Source organism: Stylophora pistillata, chromosome 8, assembly GCF_964205215.1.
Source record: "Stylophora pistillata chromosome 8, jaStyPist1.2, whole genome shotgun sequence".
NCBI lineage: Eukaryota > Metazoa > Cnidaria > Anthozoa > Scleractinia > Pocilloporidae > Stylophora > Stylophora pistillata.
Window position 1 is genome coordinate 21,439,201 of NC_142526.1, and position 27,255 is coordinate 21,466,455.

The following is a 27,255-nucleotide window of genomic DNA, read 5'->3' on the forward strand; positions in this document are numbered from 1 at the left end:
GGGGGGGGGGGGCAGAGGGAAGGGGGTGCTTAGTTTTACATTCTTGCCGAGTGAGGGTGGTTTATTCGAGGGGCGGCGCTCATTCGCGGATTTATTTCTTAAATTGGTATGGTGCGCTGGGCGGGAACGAGAGGAGAATTATTTGCACCACCAACCATTAACACAAATCACTTTTACAAAACGCTAAATAACTACATTTTTTTTTATTTATGTAACCTAATGCGATCAGCTTAAAATCAGTTTTACTCTGACTCGACGGTGCACAAATAAAATAATATCTAGATTTAGCCAAGCCTAAAAGCGGAGCTCCCAAGTTCGTAATATTAATAACATAAAAGATGAGCATTTGCCAAGACTCGCCTGAGTCACCCCTCGCTTAAGCACGTACGCTCGGTCAGTTACGTGACAACCAAACGAAAAGAGGTGGACCATATTCTATGGGCATGGGGCTCTGACCCACGCGCGCGTGTGGAGCCCCGCTAAAAAACCAAATAAACCACTTCATTAAGCTAAAAATTGATAATCTATAACTTCAAAACTCGATTGAACTCTCTCATGTATAATTGTGTTCATTTATGGGCTTGTATCTCTATATATTTCTCGCTATAAAATTTTAAAATAAAAATTGTATTTTATTAATCCATAAACCTTTAAGAGTGACCAGCCTCCAATTTCTCCTTACAATATCAGCCCTGAATCACACATTGAGGTCAAGAGAATAAAGGAAATGATCACCAACTAAAGAAGCTCTTGATTGTTGAAAAAAATCCTCATTATCGGCACCTTAGGAAACGTGTTGAGAAAAGTATGGAGAATATGCATACCGATGTTAGGGTGTAAGGGTTAAGAGTGGACGAGGTCGAGAGCTCTCAGGGAGCACATTCGAACGGCGTCTTTCGGAACCTCTTTCAACTACAAATTGTCCATGGAAAAACTTAAATAAAGGTCTCTTAAAGAGTTCTTCAACTCCACTTAATGCAATCAAACAGATCAGAATAATTCGACTCTGTAACAATTTCCATTTGTGAACTATGCCCTAAATAATTTCATTATTTTCCACGAAAGCGAGACATCCGCAGGCGAGAAAGCAGACATGCGAGACTTCTCGCTCACGTGTCCCGCTCTGAATCACTCGGCCGTTGTTGAAACAAGCGACTGCTACGTGAACTAGACTTCCAATGACCTCGACCCGAGGTAATTTCCTTTGTCATAAAAGATTTGTACACATTTTACTCTATCAAAAGTTTAGGAAGTCTTTCCTTTCGAAAAATTTTTGCTTAAGAAATTTTAAATTTTTCAAACAGCATTTCTGACGTAGTGGTACCTCTTACTCTTAAATTCTTACGTTTGATTGAGATCTCCTTTAATTCTATTCTAAGATTAAACGTTGCTCAATACTGATTCAAATCGCAAAAAGTCAAAATACAGTGAAACCTCGATTTAACGAAGTGCCAAGGGACTGGATAAATTGGTTCGTTATATCGAGCTTCTGTAGCATACATTTTACTGTAACTTTAGCCGGGCTGAAACTGTAGTATCATTCGTTACACCGGGACTTCGTTATATAGAGGTTCGTTAAATCAAGGTTCCACAGTAAATGTTATAACCCATTAACTCCTTAGATTGAATCAATAATTCTCTCAACGAAATGCCTTACATTTCAGGGTAAATAATACTCTAAAACCCTCTAGCTGGTTTGGTTGTCTGTTCTCATAATCTGTTTGCCAGAAAACATATTTTAGTAATTTTTCATTGAATGTCGAAAGAAATCTGGAATTGCTTTGGTTTTACTGCAACTTGGTCTGTGATTGGTCATGTTCTGTACCAATCACAAGCCAAACGAAAACGAAAGAAAACATAACTTGGAGGCCCGCGTTTTCCCGCGCTTTGGTAGTTTTCCTGTTTTTAGTTTTGAGTCCCCGTACTGATGACGCACACCTTTGTAATAAATGGGTGTTCAGTGGTTTTGGTTTTATGACAGTCAATTGAAAGCTGCTTTAGAATCGCAAGGACATGTTACGCCTTAACCCTTAAACTCCCATGAGCGACCAAGACAGAATTTCTCCTTACAATATCAATACAATATCGAGCAGATAAGTAATGAGAAAAAGGAAAAAAGAAAATCAGGGGATTATCTAGGGATTATCAGTTGATCCACAACGCCTCCCGGTTAGCTCAATTGGTGGAGCGCCAGACTGTTGTGCGGGAGGTTGTGAGTTCAAATCCGGCCGGACCAACACTCAGGGTCTTTAAATTAACTGAGAAGAAAGTGCTGCCTTTGTAATAATATCTGCAAATGGTTAGACTTTCTAGTCTTCTCGGATAGGGACGATAAATGAAGGTCCCGTCTCCTGCAGGGTTGGGGCAGGAGACGTTAATTTCCCACACACGAGATTACTGTGTGATGGATGTCCTCCCCGGGGTGGGATGGGTGGGTAATAAAGGGGTTAGGTGTCAATTGGAACGAAAGTTCTGTTCCTTTCTCCTACCATTCCTGTGGCGAATAAATTAAACTTAAACTTAACCTTAAACCAAATTCTCCTAACTAACATCATAAGAACTATAGGGCGTACAGTGAGGAATTACTCATGAGATCTTGGGAGTGAAAGAGTTAATCGCTTCTGAGAGCTAAAGAGTAAACGGGTCTACATTTGAATTGAATATCAACGCAACAAACGCACTGGATGGTACAAATTATCCAGTGAAGAATGTGATTAACGGTGAAGAGAATTCCCACTAACTGAGCTCAGTTAGCAAAAATTCACCCTACCTCAGAAGAAGGTTCATACCTCTTTGTTCTCAAAGTTTTCAATAATGTATTCAGCTGCACGATTTAAATTCCAAGAACAGTGTGTCAAAGTTCTTTCACAAAACCCCTCAGATTTGCCGGTAATTTTGGATAGTTTTTGTGTTTTGGCCATTCGAACAACCTGTTCCACATCGCCTTGATACTGTAACAGAGCTGCATAACACCAGTCTCGAGCTAACTCTTCCCCACAGACCTGGCGAATCTCCCGTATCCTTCCATCACTTTCCTCCCCATATGTCCCTTCCTCGGCAGTTTGAACTTGATCATCAGGTTGGGTAGCTGGATCAACAGGTTGAACTGGGTTGGCAGGTCCAACAGGATTGAATGGTTCGTGTGATTCATCAAATTGGGCAGTCAAAATTGGAGGTTGGTTCACTGCATTCATGTGTTCGACGCCGTAGGGCCAATCATTCGTACCCGGCGCATTCTCCCAGCCAGCAAAGACGGGAGGTTGGTGGTTAGGTCCACCAAAGAGATCATTGGGGGATGGTGGGGGCTGGTTTAAGACTTGCGGTGGAATTTCTGGTGGCATCGGTAAATTGAGTGGTTTGTCGTAAATTGGTTGAGTATCCTCAAAATTACCCTCTCCATTGGGTGAAAGATCTCTTGGGTTACCTGGTGACGGCTTTAACGTTTTAGCATTCTCGTACACGTGATCTTGTGTTAGATAGTCATTAAAGGCCGCGCCAAGAGAACCTTCGACCGTTGAAGTAGCAGTTTGGGGCCCGCTACACAATTCTTGACCTTGTGGATTCGGAAATGTAAAGGATTCCCCATTGGGAACAGGAGTTTTGATAGTGATGTAATGTTTGTTCTTCACTGGTTGCTCAGACCTTAAATCTGCTTGCCACCGCAGGTCTTGCAGGTCTAACGGAAACTCGTTCTCGTCTTCATCTCCCACATCTGGCCGTCCTTCCAGGCTCAGCTCAGCAATTTCGCCGAGACCCACTTCATTACTACGATCTTCAATCGTTTTTGGCATGCGTTTTGAGCAATGATATGGAACAGGAACTGGAGGAGGTACCTTTTTATAAGGGGACTCATGGGTTCCATTTTGTGTGACTGGAGTATAACTACTCTCTGAATTGGAACGTCTGGGAAAATCGTCATTGGTATCAGAAGAATTTGTATCATCCATTCGATTTGTATCTGAAAAATCATCGGAAGCTGATTGAGATTTCTTTTTTCTCGGGGTTGGAACAGGTTTCTTCCTCGGTGTTGTTCCAAAAGGGCTAGAGGATAATTCTCTCTCAGAAGGGAAGCTTGTACTGGCTCCTGTGGTATTTATTGTGTTGGTGTGAGGGTCTAGACGAGGAGGAATTTCGAGCGTGTGCGTACCAGCACTTTGATTCCAGCTTAATGAAAGCCCGTGTGAAGGATTAACTGTCAAACCACTTCTGTCCTTACGTGTTGAATATGGAATAGCGTATTCCACTTCGGTTTCCAATCCATGAGCTTCTGATTCTAAATGTGTCCCCGGTGACGGCCTTGCGTCCTCCTTGAGCATAGCATATTCACCGCCATTAGTGCCTTGAGGAACACGATTCTGATGGTCCATACTCATATAATCTTCCTCCAAACTCAGCGTTTCCTCAGGAACACATTCTGGGGCAAGCTTCCTGCCACTCATGGAAATATATTTAGGGCATCGCTTAGCAGTGGTAGCCTGAGGCATATTCCCATGATTTATGCCTGGGTGACCTGAGGAACGATCTGGACTAAGCGGATTTGTGGGGTCGCGTGCTATATCGTCTCCAAAGTCTGGGAAAAATAAATTAAAAAATAGGACCTCACAACGAAATCCTCCAAATTGCCTTTGATACTTTCGTTGGGACAGTTCTAGAGAGAACATTGGTGAAAAACCCCCCAGTTAATTATTACAAGAAACGAACTCGCCGGTGCAGTTTCCGCTATTCCTCCCTACCAAAACATTCAACTTCGAAAAAAGAAATGATGAAAAGTAAGCCTCAAATTAAACAGTGCTTTACTACTGTTTTGGTCTCAAACACGGACAACTCGAGCCACGATTGCTGATTGGTCTCCTTACGAAAGATGTGAGGACATTTCATCAAGGACGTTTCATAACAGCTATTCTGAATTAACCGTTAAGGATAAATTCGAGATTGAATTGGTTATACACAACGAATATATGAAATTCATCTATCTGAACTGCGGTTATAGAAACGTATTTGTGCATGATCCTCGCAGTAAAGAGCATCATTTAAGCAATAGTAAAAATCAGACCTGAAAAAATTCAGGCCTGTACGGGATTCGAACCACTGACCTATATTTAACAATTATTCGCCAAAGGTGAGGTGAATATCGTCGAATAATTCCCGAGACGAAATCGAGGGGATAATTCGACTATATTCACCGAACCTGAGGCGAATAATTGTTTTAGTATAATTTCAGAGCTGAACAACAGAGAAATTTCTAAAATCATAACATTTTATTAACATTTTATTTTAACATTTTATATAAACCGCGTGGAGCGGTTTATATAGTGTCATATAAGGAACCGCTCAACCAATCAGATTGCTGTAAACTCTTTGCTCAGCTCTGAAATTATACTAAAAGTTGATATGTATGAGTTGACATTGAATTGGTCGCGCGCGCCTGAAGCTACGTACGCCTGTCTGTTTATGTTTACACCGAGTTCTCATTGGTTCCTTCTGATCTGTATCTTTATTGTGACTGGCCGTCGTGATTACTTTGGTTGTGGCTTTATGAGGGTGGCAAAGGGATTATGGGATGCATGAGTGGAGTGCAATTTGGTCTGAAATCATGCGTGTGATTTAAAAGTCAAAAGAGCGCACAGCGCGAGTTTGATTTGAAATCTCAAGTATGATTTCCGACCAAAATTTGCACTCCACTCTGTTCAATTACCACTTAATTACATCCATTTTGAAGTTGCAACATTCAGTCGCTCAATACAAGCTTCTTTAGTCTGTGCAAATATCTTATTGATCCAGTATATTAACTTGGTTTGTAAAAAGTCACATAAGTTTTCTCACATTTTCCTGTAATTGGTCGATTTTTTCGGACAAGCCTCGAAATTTGATTGTTTATTGTGTTTTAGTAAAGCTGTCTCACTAGCTGGGAAAAAGATGCTATTTAGAGCATAAAATGGTACGGTTTGTGAATATATCGCACCGGTGAGAGCCCATCAGATTACAAGGAACAGAAGTGATTTCAAAATGGATGAAATAAAGGCCAAAAATTAATTTGTGACGCGTGAATTTTACAGAAAGGCGAGCGTGATTCGTGAACTTATGAACCAGTATGAGGCGTGATTCGCCTTCTGAACCCATGCAACTCCTGAAGAGCTAACCTCAAGATTCCCCTGAAACCTCACACACAAGAAGAGAGATTTCGTTTTCCCTTTCAAATTCGTGACGCATGAAATGCTGTTTAAAGTACACGACGTGACACGTGAATAATTCGTACGCGAAACGGATTAGGACACCCCTTTGCTACCCTATGACCCTCTATCGAGTATCATACTAGTGGGATATGAATTTCATGAGAAACGAGAAAATGGCGAAAAAAAGTAAGTCGACGAAAGCGCGCGGGAGATGAATAATTTTAAACAAAAAAGCTTGTTTCACTTCAGTAAGAATAAACCTTCTTGGCCACAGGTCACTAAAGATAAAAACGCTCTATAAATCATAAAAAGATTAATTGGAAAGATAGTTTACTCCTTAATTTTACAAATTCGAAAACAAGCGCATCGACTCAATCTGTGACCTACTGCACACACTGCTTCGACTTACCCATCAAATTTTTAGCGCCACTGTCCTCTACAACCCCAGTGATTGTTTTCCCAGGAGTGGCGGCGGCATCCCTATAGCAAAAGAAAAGAAGAAAAAATGGTAAAAAAGGAAACGAAAAAGCATCTTTAAAATGAGTAATTTTAGGACGATCGCCGAAAGAAATTCGGCACAGAAGGGAGGCGGTACTGTGTTCATGTGTAAGTATAAGATAATCTTCACAGCCGTTGTTCCCGGGCAGGGATTTATTTCAATGCATCACTGTTATTTCTCTCAGATATCACGAGCTTTGACCAAGCCCCCGGGTGGGGACTTGTATCAGTAAATCACTGTTACTTTCCCACGGATATCTCGAGCTTAGACCGTCCCCTCGGGGGTAGATGTTCATCCGAACATTACCCGGGATATCTCCAGCCTGGGTGACTACGACTTTGGCCGTGACTTTTCGTCAGTTTATCGCTTTAATGTTTCCCTGGGCTTCCTTATACTGAGCGGGAGCACTCTGTGGTAATGCAAGCCAGGCTCATGCAAATAGACCCAGAGACCACGACCCCCTTTGTGGCTTCTCTCAGTGTGCCCCAAACTCTAGAGTCATGTTGTCTTGTCTTCTAAGCCCATACAAATGTCTGTGATGATCGAGCTGGGTTAGTTAAGTAAAAAAAAAAAAAAAAAGGATCAATGTCGGTTTTAACTTACTTTTGCAAGTGGCTGAACGCTTGTTTGGGGTCTTTTCTTGAAAAGTTAAATGGTCGGCCGATATTATTCGTCGGATTGTTACTATTGAGGGAAAAAAATAATACTTGACTTGCTAGCATGGGAAACTCTTCAACCCATCACTGACAGAACTTGTAAGGTTTGCCTTAGCATCACATTTGCTGCACTATTAAAAATCAACAGACCAAAAAAAAAAATTCCTTTTCGTGTGCTTGGAAAGCTTCAATCTCTTAGGGCAGGGAGCGCATTTTTCATTTTCCCGCCTTGAGAGCAGTCACACTTGATGTTTAATCCACGTTTTCCCCCTAATCTAACTGAATCGAATGCACATTAACCCACAGCCTGCACAAAGTTTAAGTCCCCGCTTGGTTCAGTTGGAAATTTTTTTTGCCGTGATTTGTTGATGCGTTTCCTATCGTAATTTCTTCCGAACACCAAGTTATGCGAGCTGCTCACAAATGCAATCTGTATACATGTTCGACAGCACTGGTCAATCGACAAAATGAAAAAAGAATTCGTAGACAGCTGAGCTCGCAACGAGTTCGAGACAGCAGTCGGCGTTTCATGACACTGCTGAGTTAATTTGTCGATTCAAGACTTTTTATCCCTAACATCAGTATGCAAATTCTCCACACTGTTCCCTGTAAATTTCCTAAGCTGCCGACAGGGAGAATTTGTTTAACAATCAAGATCTCTTTTAGTTGGTGATCACTTCCTTTATTCTCGTGACCCTATTGTGTGATTCAGGGCTGATATTGTAAGGAGAAATTAGTTGCTGGTTACTCTTTGGGGGTCAAACGGTTCAAAGTAGCGAACCACAGCCATACCTTGCATGTCTTTGCAGGGCTTTTTTGTTGAAGTCCAAATTCTTCTCATGTACCAACCCAATATTACCAAATTCACTTTCAACATACAGCATACCATCCTCTATTCTACAAATACAATCAAAGAGCGAGATGGAAAGAATCTACAAGTGTCAAAATCCTTTCGCAGTTTTAAGAATAATCATGCAACTGATCTGAACCCGGTGGCCGTGCGCTGCAAGGTAAAAACAAACTTTCCGTCCGTAACTGGGCTCGAAAAATATTTGAATTACACCTTGCCCGTTGGGCAACTAACCCTTGAGTTTTGCTTGCCCGGGGCACTTCCCTGCTTGCCTAAGTTTTCAAACTAATTAATAATTCACGAACAGAGATTTACCTGGATTTTAGCATCAAAGGGCTAGCTTTGTTTTCGCGGTAGAAATATGCGACTTCTCAGTTTTCACGTACAATTTCTACAGTTTTAATTAATATATCGCTGTTGAGTTAAGTTTTGTACTGAGAAACCGAAACATTCTCGCGGGAAATTGCTACAATTAAGAAATAGACACAGCGTTTTCGTTCCCAACGCGGCTATTTTTATCCTGGAAGGAAATTTGATTGGGGAAGATTTTGATCACGTGCTAGGCAACCACTTCTGAACCGTGAGCGCACGTCACGCAATCAACAAAACAATGCTATAAATTGTAATTTTCGTCAAGTTTCATCTAAACACTTGATTACCCTTGGGCCTAAAGCTTACCTTTTCTTCTCAAAATCGTTATCAAAAATTTAGTCGGCGAACGCCTTGCCCGCTGGGTCCTTGCCCGTCGGGCAAGGAAGGAGAGAAAGTTACTTGCCCGAAGGGAAAATCTACTTGTCCCGGATGACGGGCCAGGGGTTTTTTCGAGCCCTGCGTATATGAAACTATGATGTATGACCAATCAATCGAAATTTAGCGAAAGCTACTGGGAAGCATTCTCACGTTGTTCAGTCTATTTTTCTGGGTAAAATGAGTGAACTTTGTCCAGACAACGGGACATCTCTTCTGACTGACCCTTGAAACGCAAGTTTCATTAAAATTTTTGTAAGTTTTAATTAAATCTAGTGGGGTAGTAGGTGTCTCTGATTTGTCCTCAGTGACGTCTTACTTTGAATACGCCGCCACGGGGTCGAGAAAGACTAGCACTACTTTTCGTCCCTCCCATTTTCCAAGCATGCGCCTCTCGCGCGCTTCTCATGTCCAAATCAGAGAGGGGACTAAGAACGAGTCAGGCACCGTCCGTTAACGCACAGGCCACCCAAGCTCTCTTTGAGAACCACACAAGGAAAACAATTTGCATATTTATAAGGATTTGTATGGGACTTTCTACAAGATATCCACAGAGATAGTTAAAAGTTGAAATATTAAATAAAAATGGCTTACCTTGTTCCATACGTGTGTTGTTTGCTCGTGGTGTCGTTATTTTACCGAGTTTCACTTGAAAACCAGGGTTAAAAAAAAAAACGCTTAAATCAAGTGAAATCGGTAAAATTATGACACCAGGAGCAAACAACACACGTATGGAATAAGGTAAGCCATTTTTATTTAATATTTTCACTTTTAATTATCTCTATGGAGATCTTGTAGAAAATCCCATACAAATGCTTATAAATATGCAAATTGTGTTCCTTGTGTGGTTCTCAAAGAGAGCTTGGGCTGCCTGTGGTTAAAGGAGGGTGACCATTAGTGGAGGCTTGACTGAATGTACCCTCGCATGTTCTGGTTTGTGTGTCACTGAAGGCACTTACTAGTATCCGAAAAAGAAGTTTGATCTAATCAATTTCAGTTCAAGCTCATTTTTCATGTTACCTTCTGATGACTGTCACTTTCACTTTATTCTTGTAACTGAGATGGCCCTCCTCCTTAGTGTTGTGTGTGACTTTTGTTATTGCCTCTTTGGGCTGTAACTGAAATATTGAGAGAGAAAGAGAAAAGACATAAGATTAACAAGCATGCAAACTATTGCACATATTTCTGTTCAGTTAGTGCTCTGAGAAAAAACCATTTCAAGATTGCCTACCAAAATGAAAAGCTGAAACTCAATTTTCCGAGAGCCATAAATGTTTTACCCTTGGCAAGTGAATATCATGAAAAGTTTATAACAAAAATATCTTAACATTCTTTCACCAGCCAACAAAACAAATCTGAGCTTTGTGCTCTTGAAGAGCCTAGGATCGAATCAAACAGATTAGCTAATTAACATAGATGCATGTTGTCTTTTGCGAGGTGTGGTGCCTGAACTTGCTTGTTTGAAAATTCGGCCATTTCAACTTGCCAAACATTAAAAAGACTCAATAAAATGACCTCAAACTTGATTTAAAAAGAGTCCATTTACTCTAAATTATAAAAAAGTTAGGTAAAACCACTCAAAGTACTCACTTAGTGGGTCACGAAAGGACTCACTTAATGTGTCTACCTCTGCTTAATATATATTTGTTTTACAGCGAAAATGGGAGGTCAAAACGACGAAAATCTGGACTCGAGTTAGTTTCTTAATCAACCTTTTTCCTTGGATGTCACGTAATCCCCTAAAACGTTGAGTGACATGCCGAAGAATGTCTACAAAGGAGACTGGACTTGAGTGGTTGTGACTGATGACAACAAGGTGAATGCGTGACACAGGTCCGCTCAACCCCCTCACTCCCAGACCCCATTGATAATTTTCTCCTCTCTGTCATATAATTGTTATAATGTACCTTCAGAGAATTTGGTATTGGATCAATTGATAATCCCTAATTGATATGTTCCTTAATTCTCATCACTTGTCTGCTTGGCATTGTATTTGTATTGAAAGGAGAAATTCTGTCTTGGTCACTCATGGGAGTTAAAGGGTTTCTGAAGCTTTTACTTCAACTCCGCAAAGTATTTCCTTTTTAGTAAGTACAAAACATTAAGCTCACTTTTGATACTCTTTCGAAAATTTCCTCAAATGGTGGTCTTTCTTTTGCATCACGCTTCCAACAGCTTAACATGACGTCATAAAATCCATCTGGACATGCATCGGGTTTTAGAAGATGTTTGTCTGGTTCATTCACAAGCATCATCTTGATCTTAAAGAAAACCAACATGGATAAAAGTATCCAATAATGAATAAACCTTTTTCACGGTACAGTATAAATTATTAGCATTATTTTGTGCTCAGCCAAGAATAAATTCATTACCCAATTGGTAAACAGAGCTGACATGCAAAATGTGTCAAAAATATGTTATGATTTACAAGTCATTTGAACCTCAGGTCAAAATAAATTGAAACAGCATTGTATTCTCGTTATTCCACACTCATCACCACAATCCTTAAACAAAGAGAAACACAAATAAAACTAACTTTGAATTCATTTTAACTTAAAAACATAACTTTTGACGACAATTACTACTTCAACTAGAGAGTACAAGTTAATCAGGTGGATTTAAAGCAAACTTTTTGTGGAAATATTTTTCTGGAAAGAAAAAGAAGATTTACAGAACTAGAAAATTACTCCGACTTGGGATCTTGAGCCAGTCACTTGTTAGCACTTTGTTTAAAACAGATAAATGAAAAAAAAAAAAAGCTTAAAATGCTGTTCAGACCTGCAGAGGTGACATTTCAGCCCAAGGCGTTTGACCAAAGGAAAACATCTCCCAAAGAGTGATCCCATAACTCCACACATCACTTGAAAGCATAAACTGATTTTCCATTATAGCCTCTGGTGGTAACCTGGAAAAGATGAAAAAAGCTCTTCAACAGTCAATTAAGAGGTATAGGCCTGGAATAATATACAGATAACACTTTGACACAACGTTTAGAGACTAGGTGAAGTCATATAAACATAATCAACCATATTGCAAGGTCAATAAAAAGTATATCACTAATTCAATAAAAATATAATTTGAAAAAGTAAAAATAAAAAGTAAAAAATGTGCCCCGCAGCCAAACAGGTGAAAGGTAAGCTGTCAGCAGGAACACCAGGAAGGCACATGGAGAAAGAAGGAGGAGAGGAACAAAGAGCACCCCTCTACTTTGGCTGGTCCTTTCCTTTGCTTGATATACCCTCATACCCTCACACCAAATGGTTTAAGACTTTAACCCCCACACACCCCTCATCTTGGTTAATCCTATTTTAAAAATCATTTGGAAATTAACAAATTATTTATTTAAAAACAAGCGCTTTTGCACTAAGCCCAACATCTGCCTCAGTAGTACATTTTCACAAGAAGCTGCCAGGGTAGCTGTTTGTCTGTAGGTGATCTTTGACCCATTTTAATACCCAGAATAAGCTGTTTTCCCTCTTAGCAACAACAAACAAACATCAGAGCCTAAGGGATGATGTAACATATTAAAAAATATTAATAAGATACTTTTAGAACAATTTTTAAGCGGGAGAACAGAAGCTTCTTACCAAGCAATTGCCATCTTTCTGTGAACTGTGATCTGTGCAGCTCTTCCTTCTAGTGATCGCGCCAAACCAAAGTCACTTACCTTCACCTGTAAAAAAAAAAATTTATGGGGCCAAGTTATTATTCTCAACATGAAGTAATTGCACATAAGACTACAATCAAAACAAATAACACAGCCTTGGGAACCTTACTGAAAAAATCTGAGGGAGCCATTTACTACAAGTGATGAAATGGTATTAAGTATATACCGTACAAGTGAATGGTGCTTTTCAAATGTGCCTACTGACCAGTTTGGCAGTGAATAGAAAGTACTATTAGTATAAGTAATCGCATGGGGCTAAGTAAAATTAAGGATTAATATCATGTGGGTTTTTGGAAGTTGCTGAAATTGCCCGAGTGGTGCAGCGACGAGGGCAATTTCTGCAACTTCCGAAAACACAAGTAATATTAATCCTTAATTTTACGAGGAACCATGTGATTACTTGTTTATAAATATAAGGGGAAAAATATTTTTCCTGGGGCAATTACAACAATTAAGAAAAAATGCCCTCTGTCTTGACCAATCATAATTCAGTAATTTTGCCCCTTATATGATAAACCTCTGAACAACTGATGAGAAAAAATCATATGTGAAGATTTTAACTGCAGACCAGTTTCTGGTATATTGAAAGAAATAAACTTTTTTTTTTGGATATATCTTTGTGGTATATACTAAAACATTTTTTCACCTCAGTGTTTGGTGAAGGTGGTGGATATTTACCTTGCTGCTTTGAGGTAAATATCAGCCACTATTCACCTCCACTGCTGTGAATAATTGTTGAATATCAACCCTTTTTAGGGGTTACCATAAGCAAAACAAATTAAATTTTTCTGAGTTAGGAAAATAATTAGAAACAATCCATCAGAGTATCTACATTCCTGTAGATACCCACCTAAGAAACTATACATGACAAACTAATCATTTACTCTGATGAAGGGCTAATGCTTGAAACGTCAGCTTTTTATCTCTTTATGGTGGCAAATTTACATTTTTAACCTAGTTGATATAACCAAATTACCTTGTTACCCCCACCAATGCAGCACCACAGTTTCTTTGGAAACTTACCTCCTTTATAAAAAACATCCAAATGTTAACGTTTCCCACTAGGTTAAGATTGGTGTACACAAAACTTTGCAAGCATGATTAAGCACAAGTACAATACAAAATAAAATGTACAATGTACCTATGTTGGGATTTTGTTGACCAAATTAAGTCTCTGAACACTGCTCTTTCTAATATCTGCCATACATGCATAAATATGTTCTAACATAAAACTGTACCTACCAAAGTTGGTGTAAAGACCAGAATATTTCTTGCTGATAAATCACGATGGACTAAATTCTGTTTGGCCAGGTAGTTCATTCCATGTGCCACTTGCATGGCAAATTTACAGAAAGAAGACACCAGGCATATATCCCTTTCTTTTTTCAGAAGGTTATCTTCCAGAGAACCATAAGCCGCATATTCTGTTATCTGACGGTGCAGAAATACAAGGATAAAATTACTTGAGGGAGAACTTCTACATTCATAATTTTTTAGTGACTAAGGTTCAGTCCTTAATCCTTAATAAATAATCAGGGGACTGGCAGTAAATCTTAACATCACATTTCTAAAAGAAATTAAAACAAGGAAATGTTCACAGAAAAACAAAAACATTTGAGAAATGCCTTTCACTATCTCCATGTCTCATTTCACTCATTTCATTTGGATTACTTACTTCATCAAAAATTTAATTTTTTTGTTTCAGATTCAAGTCCAAGAGAAAATATCCATTAAATAGAGGAAGAGAAAAGTAGATTAACCTGTTGTTAAGGAAATATATTCCTGAGCCAGTGTTTTATTTAGTTCTTATTAACCGAGTGGGAGGTCTGTATGGGAGAATCTTGACCGAGGTTGCCAGTATAGACTGAACGCAGTGAGGTCTGTACCAGCAACCGAGGTCAAGATTCTCTCATAGAGACCGACCCAGCTCGGTTAACAAGATGATCATATGGCTGTGTCTTCTATGCCAATTTTTTATATTCTTTGTACCTTTTTTTTCTAGACTGGTCAAGATGCCAGTCTAGATGGGAAAATCTAGACTGCTTTCAATATTGATTTCAGCCAATCAAATTTGTGAATTCGGTAGTTCCCAGTCCTTGTGAGACACAGCCATATAATAAAATAAGTTATATGCAAGTGTTCTTGTTTTATTTAAAATTCCTCAAATACATTTTTTTTTGAGCAAGTTTTGTTTGTTTGTTTGTTTGTTTTTTTTGGGAGAGGGGTTGCTGTGCTCATAAACATATGAACTCTCTAATAGCACATCTTTTTTTCAGGGGTGACACTCAGTTCTTACCAAGAAATTTATTCCCAAGGAAACTTGGTAACCAATCAATTTCAAATATTGGTATGGCTTTGATTGACATAAAATAAAATTTGGAGATGATATTAAATAACACTGATATGACAGAAACAAATTAGTGAGTATAGAACATTACCAGCTTAAGTTGTTCTGTATCTCTTGAAGGAAGAGTAACACCAAACAATTTTACTATGTTATCATGAGAGAGTCGTTGCATAGTATTCACTTCCATAAGAACCTCTCTTAGCTGTTCTTCTCCAGTATCCTTGATGGATTTGACTGCCACTAGTATCTGGTAGTAAATACAAACTCAAGGTCATCACTGTTATTTACTGATTGACTGTGTGGTGGAACTAGGCGGGAAAATTTTTGGCTTGAGGTTCAATGACATTAGGACTAAGCACAGCAGGGTCCATTCTTAACAACCTAGAGCTAACCTGTTTCCCTGACTAATCTAACCCAGCTCAGTCCCTAAGCATTTTAACATATAACCAATCATTCTCTATTTGGCCCTTTCTTCTTCCAACTTGCATCTTGCAAGGCTGGCCAGCCTCTTTGGGGCATGCAAGTACTATCCTGGCTCTTACACAGATTTTTTTACCTCAGTTCCTATTTCTAGTTGGATGATGTTTTTTTTTAACAAAAAAGAAGAAGAAGAATTAGAAAAAGAAGACCCAGTTTGTCTTTCTGCAGCTTCATTTTCTTTACTTTGTAAGTTTTCACAGTTGTAAAGAGTTCAGAATCTACATAATCCCCACTTTGCAACAATAATTACCTCATCTTTTGCATTTGGTGGTTTCCACTTTCCCAGCTCCACAATACCATACTGCCCTTCACCTAATCCTTGCACAATAATTAGGTCTTCTGGTTGAATAATTTGATGGCCAGGGCTAACAGAAGGGGCTGAGTCACTCTTCTTGTCCTGTTAACATTTGTCAAGTAATTAGTTTTTCATAAAAATAGAATGAGGGCAAACTTAACAAGTCTTAAGTCTGCTGTGATAATTCTTTCCCAACTTTTCCATTTTTGTTCATTATTTGTTGTTTTACATACATACATAGGTTAATTGACCACTCCCCATAGGGGCTTTTCAGGGCCAACACCCACCCATCCCACCCAGGGGAGGACATCCACCACAAAGTAATCTCATGCCTGGGAAAGTAACGTCTCCTACCCCTAACCCTGCAGAAGACTGGGCCTACGGTTTATTCGTCCTTATCCGAGAAGACTAGAATATCTATCCATTTCTTGATTATAGAAGGGTAGCAAATTCTCCTCAATTATTTTAAGACCATGAATATTGGTCCGGCTGGGGCACGAACCCTCGCCCTCCCACACAACACAATCCGGCGCTCTAACCAATTGAGCTAACCGGGAGGTGGTTAGCTCAAATGGTTAATGCATTCATAAATGCATTCATAAATGCTTGCTTATATTTTGATAGCCTGCCTCTCTTGACTAGCATTGGGTACCTCCTGCCAACACAATTTGCACTACTCATTAAATGAGACTAGCACATATTAAATCTAACTGGTATTGGCTATCTATATGGCAGGACAATTGGCACTATATATCAAATAAGAAAAGTAGTTGAAGATTTTTGTTGTTACTGCAATGTTGTTCTCAATTTCTGAAAATTTCTTACCTCAACAGGAAAAAGAGAACATTAACAACTATAGGGCAATATTGGGTATCAAATCTGACTGCACCATTTAAATCTTCTGCGTTATTTAAATCCTGAGGGGTTTGTTTTCAAAACTGTATGGGGATTTTTGACATTCTTATTAGTTGCTTTGCAATCTTTCTGTCAAGTGTGCTTGTCAAACTTTACTAATACATGTTATATTGGAAGCCATTGCAGGGGCCCTGTTACAAACAGCAGAATTCTCTCACACAGATTTCAATTTGGTATCTTGGCAGTCTTTGGACCAAAATTTCAGGTCAATCCAAAAAGTTTTCTTACCCTTAAAAAAATTTGTTCGAAGAAGACACATTTGCAGAAGTACGACTTCTAAGTAGGTTTTTCTTTGCTTCTAAAGTTTTGCTAACATTTTATGCCTATGGGTAACCACATGTCAAGCTATGGCAACACTTTGAAAGTGGGAAATGCCAACCACCAATACGTGGAAGAAACACAAAGACATTCAAGAAAGTCTCACAAGACTCTCAGCCAACACATTTTTTCCTGTGACAGATGTTAGTTCAATTCACAAGCTGGTAAATTTTGATTTCAAGTTTTTTTTTGTTTATTTCTTAACTTCAGAGTGGCTGAAGAATGCCACTGGTCACTTGTCAGGTAAGCAGTGACAATTGCTTGAACCATAGGCCCTTTTCCATTTGCCAGAGATGATTATAGCAGAATATGATGCCATTCTCGGCCAATAAGAGCACGAGAATTTCTATAATCACCTGAGTAATTATGCTAATTAACAATTATTCGCTGAAGGTGAGGTGAATATCGTCGAATAATGCCCGAGACGAAGTCGAGGGGATTATTTGACCGTATTCACCTAGCCTGAGGCGAATAATTGTTTTAGTATAATTTCAAGCTGAACAACAGAGAAATGTCTAAAATCATAACATTTTAGTAACATTTATTAACTTTTTATTTTAACATTTTATATAAACTGCATGGAGCGGTTTATATAGCATCATATAAGGAACCGCTCGACCAATCAGATTGCTGGAAACTCTTTGTTCAGCTCTGAAATTATACTAATATTAATTATTAGCTGGTTAGTAGTGACTACAACAGACATGTATAATTATGCCATTCAAAAGCCTGGTATATTAGCTCAAAGTTTCATGTCGATAATACAATCATTAAAACAGCGCGACTTAAGAAAGTGAAAATACTTTTTACAGTTGTTAATTCGCTAAGAATTAAATTGATGTATTATTCATGACTACTGAAGAGCGATTCTTGCAAACCGCAGTGAATCAAAATCCTTCTGTTCTTCAGCTGATAGGGATTTAACTGGATTAACATCAACGTGAACACGATTTCAAAGGAAAATCAACACATCTCAACAAAGTTCGAATTCCTTCTTCCATCGGCTAATGGGCGTTATATGTCAACTGAAGATGTTAAATTTATTAAACTTGCGAATGAAGTGCACGAAGAGATCAACCATATTTTCTTTAGGGCCCAGTTAGGCAAGAAAGAGCACTCAATTAAACTGCGCCATATTTTTTTCATGTCGACCATGCATGACAAGGGCAGGTTTTGAAGATCAATATCAGTCTTCGGTATTACGAAAGGAAACAGTGGTCTTAAATATATTAGATGGACTAATAATGCTGTAAATTAAGCTCCATCTGAGAGATCGATACTAAATTAACGAAACGAGCGCGTCTCAGCACCATTTGCACTAAAGAGAATTAAACCCTCACCTTTCTCTTCGCCCGCAGAAACATAGCGAAGTTAGTCAGTACTTCGGCTTGAAAGCTTACCAAGCCATCTGTGAGTTTTTCTTCGCATCTTACGACGTTTCAAAACCCATAGAAACGTGAAAAGTTCCCAAAAATTAAGTTGTATCTAGAAGACTTTTTCTGTCTCTGATCTTTACGTCCGATGTGATTGTAGTGTCCAGTTTCCCGTCTACTTACGGTCCGTTACTTCCGGGAGTTTCCGGCTTTCCTTTCAATAATTCGAAAGAAATAACATAACTTCGGTCCGGAGGTAATCATTGCAGCAAAATCGGAAGGAAGTCATATTTCGTGGAATTGACTATGTACGTTATCATCAATTTTACGCTAGAAACTGAAAGGTTAAAGATCCGGCTTTTCCAAACATGATGTAATTTCTTCAGTTTCAGATACAATGAAATATATGAAGTTCATATATTTTGAACTGCGGTATTAGATACTTATGATGCACGATCCTTGCAGTAGATAGCGCTATTTAAGCAATAGCGAAAATCAGACCTGAAAAAAATCAGGCCTGTACGGGATTCGAACCACTGACCTCTGCGATACTAGTGCAGCGCTCTACCAATTGAGCTAACAAGCCAACTGGGAGCTAAGTTGATTCGCAATAAACCCGTGAAAGTGATAAATCAGATGCAATGAAATATATGAAGTTTCGATTAGCATAATTTTCGCCGGTTGTGAATCAGCAACCATAGGCGTGAGTAGTCCAGGGGTCAGTGCGCTGCACTCTGGGTTAAACGGCCCGGGTTCAAGTCCTGGCTGGGGCTTAACGTTGAGTCTTTAAGCAAGACACTTCACTCACATTGTTTCGTCTTCTCGGATAGGACGTAAAGCCGGAGGTCCCGTCTCTTAAAGGGTAAGGGGTAAGAGACGTTAATTTCCCACGCACGAGATTACTGTGTGCTGGATGTCCTCCCCTGGGGTGGGTTGGGTGGGAAAACAGCAGGTCCACATCAGCTTATACAGTTGCCAATAAATTCAACCTGCTTGAACAAATAAACATGATGATGATGATGATGATGATGTTGCATTGCAAGTTGAAACCCTTTGTTGCGCGTATTACCACGTTCGTGACCAACTTGTCTCGCAACAAAATATAGTGTTGCAAGTTGAGGCAACGTGTTGCGCAAAGTAGACTCGAGTTCTGCTTTCTGCAACAAATTTTCAACAAAGGGTTTCAACTTGCAATGCAACAATGTTGCAAGACAAGTTGAAGAAAAATGTTGCCCGTACTACCGGACCTTAACAAAGAGCTGAACAAAAATGAAAGCATGCAAATTTCTTGAGAGTTTTCTTTGCGGGAAATCTAAAATATCCGTCAAATTGAAGATGAGTCTAAGTGAAGTCCAAAACCTTTCTTGGCCCTGCCTTTCTTTCTTTTTCTGAATTGGCAGTACAGTGATATAGACCAACTAGCGTTATTGAATACTAAAAGTAAAACATGCAAAGTAGTTTGCTGAAAGTTGCCAATCTGTGACAGTTGCTTAAAGGCTGAGTTTCTAAAGAAACTGTTTGGGGCTGCGTCGGTGGGGGTAACGAAATAATTTGGATATATCAACAAAGTTGAATTGGTAAATTGGCCACCGTAACGATTACAAAAGCTGACGTTTCGAGCGTTAGCCCTTCGTCGGAGCGAATAGAGGAATTGTGGGTTATGTGTGCTTTTGAAGGCAGAAAATGGAACTACTTTATTGGTGGGAACATGGCAACGAGAAAAACACGAATAAATTAGTGGAATGAAAAGCATTCGTTGATCCCTGTGGGATTTAGACTGCCGTTTGAAAAATGAGCTTTTGTTCAAGAGTTTTATACGGTAGCCCAGAAGGCTCAACGGAAACAAAAAATATACTGCAGCAAATAAAAAATATACTGCAGCAAATAAAAAATATACTGCAACAACTAAAAAATATACTGCAGCAAATAAAAAAATCAAAACGCAAAGAAAAAAAGTACCGCAGCAAATAAAAAAGGCAACGCAAACAAAAAATACTGTAGCAAATAAAATATGCAACGCAAACAAAGAAGAAAAGAAAACGCAAACAAAAAAAATGGAACGCAACGCCAAGGAAGACTGGATAATAGTTCTTAGTTTCCCGCCAACACTCGTTCTATCCTTCGCTTGTTCACCTTTCCGAAACCATGTTTTGCAGCGAACTTATGACAGTACCATGCTGCTCCTTTAAAAAATCGATAATAACTCTATTTTCATACCCTTGATGAAAGTAATCATCTATAATCCTACACAGATCGCTTTCGTCCATAGCCAAAAGCGAGTTCCAGTTCATGCTGTTTTGGCGGGAAACTAAGAACTATTACCCAGTCTTCCTTGGTGTTGCGTTCCAATTTTTTTTTGTTTGGGTTTTCTTTTTTTTTTTGTTTGCGTTGCATATTTTATTTGCTGCAGTATTTTTTGTTTGCGTTGCATTTTTTTATTTGCTGCGGTACTTTTTTCTTTGCGTTCTGATTTTTTTATTTGCTGCAGTATATTTTTATTTGCTGCAGTATATTTTTTATTTGCTGCAGTATATTTTTTGTTTGCGTTGAGCCTTCTGGGCCACTGTAGTTTTACGACTTTCCGTGCTACCTAAGTGTAAGGAAAGACCGCAGATTGCCATATGTTGCTTAGAATGATTAGGTAAATTTACCTAATCATTCTAAGCAACATATGGCCTAAGCAACCTATGGCCTAATCATTCTAAGCAACATATGGCAATCTGCGGTCTTTCCTTACACTTAGGTAGCACGGAAAGCCGTAAAACTCTTGAACAAAAGCTCATCTTTCAAACGGCAGTCTAAATCCCACGGGGATCAACGAACGCTTTTCATTCCACTAATTTATTCGTGTTTTTCTCGTTGCCATGTTCCCACCAATAACGTAGCTCCATTTTCTGCCTTTAAAAGCACACATAACCCACAATTCCTCTATTCGCTCCGACGAAGGGCTAACGCTCGAAACGTCAACTTTTGTAATCGTTACGGTGGCCAATTTACCATTTCAACTTTGTGACAGTTGCTGCCTAGTTAAGCTCGATCTTCAAAGAATTTACTCTCCAGAGCGAAAGATCGTCGATTGGCAGAAACCTCACAACAAGACTGACTGAACACAGACGGGCGACGAGGAAAGGTGATGTCAGCAATCACATTGCTGAACACCATCGACTTACCAACCACAACATTGACTGGGACTCTGCGCAATGCCTAGCCTGCAGCACTGACTATTTTCAACGACTGACTCTGGAAAGCTGGTTTACTAACTTAGAACAGACTCCCCTAAACAGATGTCAACAACTACCCGCTCCATACAAACGACTCATTCACGACATAAACATCACAAACGACCGAAAAAGAACGACCTAACTTTACCGACAGATCGAAACAGACCAATCACGACCGACTTACGTCACTTGAGTCTTACAGCCAATAACACCACGGCAAAACCAACCGATCATTTCACACGAACTGGAATAAGAACATTCTACTGACAACAATCATTCACTTGACTCTGATGATGACTTCCGCACAGGTTGTCGAAACGTCAGTCACTACCACCGACAACAGTGCTTCTCAGGACTACACTCACCCGGACGATCAGACTACACCTTCACAAAGGAAAGTTTGTAGGAAAAATTGTCCAACTCGGTATCCTCCACACTTTCTGACACAGCTGTCCTTGTCTAAGGGCGTTCTGGGCGTGAAGAAGTCATTGAAGCATATTTAGCATTACTAGCGGCACAATGTGAGCCCTCACAGACTTTGAAACCTTAAAATTCTTTAAACAAAACGTAATTCGTACTGTTGTTTGTCTCGTGGGTGGTCTCTCTTCAAGGCAGGGTCTCCTTTTTGGAATTTTCGGCTCTCCGGCGCTTTTCGAAATTAAAGCGGAAGTATTCATTACTTGAAAACGTCGTTTATTATTTTGAGTTTTTTTTTTTCACAAATTTACATTCATTAACAAATTGAGGGAGGTCTAGCTCTAACCCTATAGAACGTCAGAATTCGTTTCCAAAACGATCGGTCGTAAAAAATTACAATGAACTAAATCTATGATCTACCGTTTAAGTCGACAAATAAGAAACAACGATTTTGTCTACACACCTTGCTCCCCACGAGGAAACTACTGGCTCGATTGTTTCTAAACTTCATGATCGCTATCATTAATTCTCAGCTGGCCAGATGTTGGTCAAACTGAAGCCGTGCACGCAGTTGTCTTTTCTGGTTCAATGTTCTTGTGTTCTTAGACATTTTAACTCAAATTAACTTCAGTTAACTTCAGTTTTTAAGTTCTTCAGTCAGCTGAATCGCTTGCTCAATAGTTTCATCTAATTAAATGGCTTTATGCTTTTCCAAGGAGCTTAAAAGTATTTTTCCTTCAGTTATCGAGAATTCTGTGCCATATTGAGTGGTTTAATTCTTTTTGTTGCACTATGTGACCTCAAGCGCAGCGCATGGACATGCTGGCATCTAGATCTCTCGCCAGGGTAGTTTATCATCAAATTGAATCACGTATCTGCGTTTTGTGGCTTCCACGTGGGTTCTGCTTGATTACCTTGTAGAACACGATAAACAGGACCAGGTAGTCTTAAAAACCTCAGCCAACTCAATTTTGTGAAATTCAGCCTTATCAGTCTGTTAATTTATAAACAGGATGATTAACACGGAGTACTTGGTTAAACATTTGTGCGAGTCCTTCTGGCATCGATTAGGACTTTCTCGCCGTGAAGAAGGCGACCTCTTTTGATCGAAATAAACGCAGGTTGTCGTTTGTATAGTCTAGCGTCAATTTAGACGTGATGAAATCCTTTATCTATGAACAACGAGCAATGAGGAAATTTTATTCTTGAAATGATAGAACAAACACAAAAAGTTCAACTAGATTTGTCAGTCTAGTTGTTTTTTTTAGTGTTTGGTAAATATGTTTGGACAGATTTTGGACCGCCTTTTTGTTGGTGTCCAAATTAAAGGGCCTTACGGTTCGAAACGACCGTCACAAGTAAAAGAAAAATCAACCAACATAAAGCCAACTCTTGCCTACTTTCCTCGAACCTTAACGTGTTTATTTTCTCAGGCCGGCGTTTTGTGCTTCGGTTTATGATTAGGCCGCGGAAAGAAATTTGTTCGAGTCGAAGAAGGTCAGTAAAAAACCTCAAAACTATCGCATCGTGGAAAAATGTGCAGAGTATGCAAACCGTCCAGAAGTGATGTAGTTCGTGATGGAATAAAACAAATGGAACAGCGACTAACATTAGGCACTGCTCAAACTCACATATCAAAGAGCATATAGTGAAATGATTCATAGCAAGAGAAAAGACAAGAGAGCCACTATTTTCTCTTGTCCATACCGTATAAATATGGAAAACCCAAAATGTGGTTGTCATGTGACGGAATTCGTCTTTCAGTGAGCAAAATTGTAGGTGTGATTATTTAAACAAAGTTTAGTCGTTGTTTAGCAAAACAGTTATTCATATGAACAGGCATGGACCGAAAGCTGACATCGGAAGGACATTTATTTAATCAAATTAAACCTCTCATAGAGATAGCCTGAGGCCCACTGAGTGTGTAAATCCGCGGTTTGAGTAGAACTCCTGCAAACAACCGGCCCATATTGTCTAAGGGGCCGACCATTTAACTCTTGAGGGAGGGGGGGGGGTGATTTTGAAAAAAAATTTCCTGCAAGCGCTTTTTGGAAGAAAAAAATTGCATACAGCCCAAATGTAACAGGAAAAAAAAAGCGTTTAGAGCGGAAAAAAATATCCTGCCCAGCAGATTGCTAGAAAAAAAATTTCTTGATGACCAGAAATCACCCACCCCCCTCCCCCTCAAAAGTTAAATGGTCGGCCCCTAACCGCTCACTGTCATATATTCAAAAGACGCTTAAACAGGGAAATAGTGGAAACACTCAATACAAGGTACCGTTGAACATTTTAATAATCACCCGCTGTTTCTAATTCGATTTAATATTTAAAGTTGGACTGAAAACCATTGACACTTAGGCAAGTAACGGGTTTAACAGAGCATTAACGTTACTGATTCATTTCGTAGGCGATTATGGCTTCCAAATATTAATCATGTTGTTGAATATTTTCCACTTAATCTCTATTCGTGAAGTAATTGCCATGATCACTGTTGCTGCTAAACTCAAAATGATAATAGAACAACATTTTCGGTTTGGGTGAAACTGAGTGCAAAGTGACAAATGTTTACAACAAAAAATTTTGCTGTGTAACCGGGAAGGGTGTGAAAGTTTAGCGAGTTATGAATGTCCTTGATTGGCGCCAACCGGCGGATTCTCGAACCTAAGAGAAGGAGTTTCTGTGAGTAAGATAAATAGAGGGTTGGTGGAAAGTGGCAGAAATGTAGATAAGAAAAGTCAAAAAAAAAAAAAAAAGGCGGTGTGATATGTTTTATTCAAATGTGAAAAGTTGTGATGTTGAGTTATACAATCTTCCCACGGCCAAGCAAGAGTGTGCCGTCAACGAGATTTTAATTTCAAAATCTACATTGCTCTATACATGTATATTTTGCAAATTTTTTTTTCCTTTCAATTTTATTCAGTTGTTGTGTCTGGTAGAAGTGTTTCGCTCAAGTGGCGCTTCTTTGTGTAGAAAGAAAATTACCCCTAATTTGCATAACTTTTGTAGCTATCGTCACGAGACTGTCAGGATGTGGTGGTTCAATTTTATCAGTGTTTCAATTTTTAATTTCCCTCGGTTTACATGGTTTAAAACTTATTACATATATCAGCATACCTAAAGAGAAAAAATGGAAAGCAAAATTTAAACCAAAGACAAAACAAAACCACAAAACAGTTTGAAATGATGGTGATTAACTCGCCTGAATAGCAAGACGGAGGAGGAAGAAGGACGAAAGACGGGAGAGATTCAGGTAGCCTACTTGCCGGCAGTAGTTTGTGTTTTCAAGCACGAGATTTAGCGCAGCGAATATTCGGTCGCCATTTTGGACGGGTGGAACATATGGGACGAGTGACAAAGCGAGGGAGAGTGGGGACGGGGAGGAGAACCAGAAAAACCGCTTGTCCGAAAACCTATGACGACGAGCTTTATACGACTTTGAATTTCTTGACCCCTACCGATTTTGCGCTATTGAATAGCGCAAAGTCAGGAGGGGGTCTAATTTTTCTTCACGTAGCATCTCTGCGGGGCAAAAATTTAATGAAGGATTTTCACAAAAAAGGTGTAGAGAAGTGAGGTTCGGCACATGGCTATCTATCAACAGATTTAATTTGACACGTCAGTCTAGACAACATTATGAGGGCTTATACTATTTTGCGTAACGAAACGAAACGAAACGAAATTGTACTATTTTGCGAAACGAAACGAAACGAAATTTTGCGAAATGGCGTTTTTTTCGCCTTTATTTAGCAAATATGTCCTCTTCGTCCGAAACAAAATGTGTCCACTAATAAAATGATCAATATTTCTAAGAGTCTGGTCACCTTTCTTTTATTGACCATAATAGTACTCGTTTCGCAAAGTAGTAATTTTGACATAATTACTATCTTGCGAAATGGCGTTTTTTCACCTTTATTTAGCAAATATGTCCTCTTCGTCCGAAACAAAATGTGTCCACTAATAAAATGGTAAACATTTCTAAGAGCCTGGTCACCTTTCATTTTATTGACCATAATAGAGCTCGTTTCGCAAATTAGTAATTGTGCCAGAATTACTATTTTGCGAAATGGCACTTTTTTCACCTTTATTTGGCAAATATGTCCTAGTCTTCTGAAACAAAATGTTTCCACTAATAAAATGATCAATATTTCTAAGAGCCTGATCACCTCTCATTTTATTGACCATAATAGAACTCGTTTCGCAAAGTACTAATTTTGCCAGAATTACTATTTTGCGAAATGGCGTTTTTTTTTCACCTTTATTTAGCAAATATGTCTTGTTCTTCCGAAACAAAATTTTCCACTAATAAAATGATCAATATTTCTAAGAGCCTGGTCACCTCTCATTTTATTGACCATAATAGAATTCTTAATAAGTAGTTTCTTAGAAATCGACTTTGAAGTAAAAGCTAGCGCTGAGAGGTCACGACGTTTCGACTTCTCTGAGGTCATTTTCAAATAAGTTTTCCAAATCAGCATAAATATGTTGAAGCAAGTTGAAGACGATAAAATGTGGCGAACGCTAAAATATGTGAAAAAGTGTAAACAATATACAATGGAAGAGAATAAAAGAATAAAATAATCGTAGCACGAATCGTTCTAAACAAATAGTTTGGCGCGAATTGAATCGCACTGTTTGTTTAGCGTTGGTTTCAGTTCTTTGATAAAAACATTTCAAAAACAAGGCAGTCAAATTTTTAATAGAACTTGTTTTGCAAAGTAGTAATTTTGCCAGAATTACTATTTTGCAAAATGGCGTTTTTTCACCTTTATTTAGCAAATATGTCCTCTTCGTCCGAAACAAAATGTGTCCACTAATATAATTATCAAGTATTTCTAAGAGCCTGGTCACCTCCCATTTTATTGACCATAATAGAACGCGTTTCGCAAAGTAGTAATTTTGCCAGAATTACTATTTTGCGAAATAGAGTTTTTTCACCTTTATTTAGCAAATATGTCCTCTTCGTCCGAAACAAAATGTGTCCACTAATAAAATGATCAATATTTCTCAGAGCCTGGTCACCTCTAACATTCCCGCAACAGGAACAAGTATACAATCAGGCTTGTAAAATCCCAAATCGCTCTCAGGAAGCACAGTGCCACAAAAAGCAGCAGATTTCACCAAATTAATTGCGAAGCTTTAAACTTCCGATTTTGTAAAAGATGTTTCATTTGGTCTGCGCCATGGAAAAGACACCACAGCAAACACGTTTGCAGCACAAGAGTCGCATATTGAATGGTTAAAGACATTTTGTTCTGGAACCAATCCCAAATCGCAATGATCTCCCAAGTATTCTTTAA

At 39.0% G+C, this 27,255-nt stretch overlaps 1 protein-coding gene across 1 annotated transcript; it reads right to left on the reverse strand.

Annotated features, from left to right (window-relative positions):
- Window positions 1-184: 184 nt before the first annotated feature.
- On the reverse strand, window positions 185-18,921 carry LOC111332225 (uncharacterized). The gene is made up of 12 exons (XM_022937524.2): window positions 18,288-18,921; window positions 15,670-15,816; window positions 15,031-15,186; window positions 13,835-14,023; window positions 12,513-12,598; window positions 11,704-11,830; window positions 11,037-11,186; window positions 9,946-10,043; window positions 8,121-8,225; window positions 7,276-7,356; window positions 6,583-6,653; window positions 185-4,570 (listed from the first exon to the last, which is right to left on the reverse strand). The coding sequence occupies exons 1-12, from the start codon at window positions 18,309-18,311 to the stop codon at window positions 2,784-2,786; spliced, it is 3,021 nt and encodes a 1,006-aa protein (XP_022793259.1). The 5' UTR covers window positions 18,312-18,921; the 3' UTR covers window positions 185-2,783.
- Between the last annotated feature and the right edge of the window lie 8,334 nt (window positions 18,922-27,255).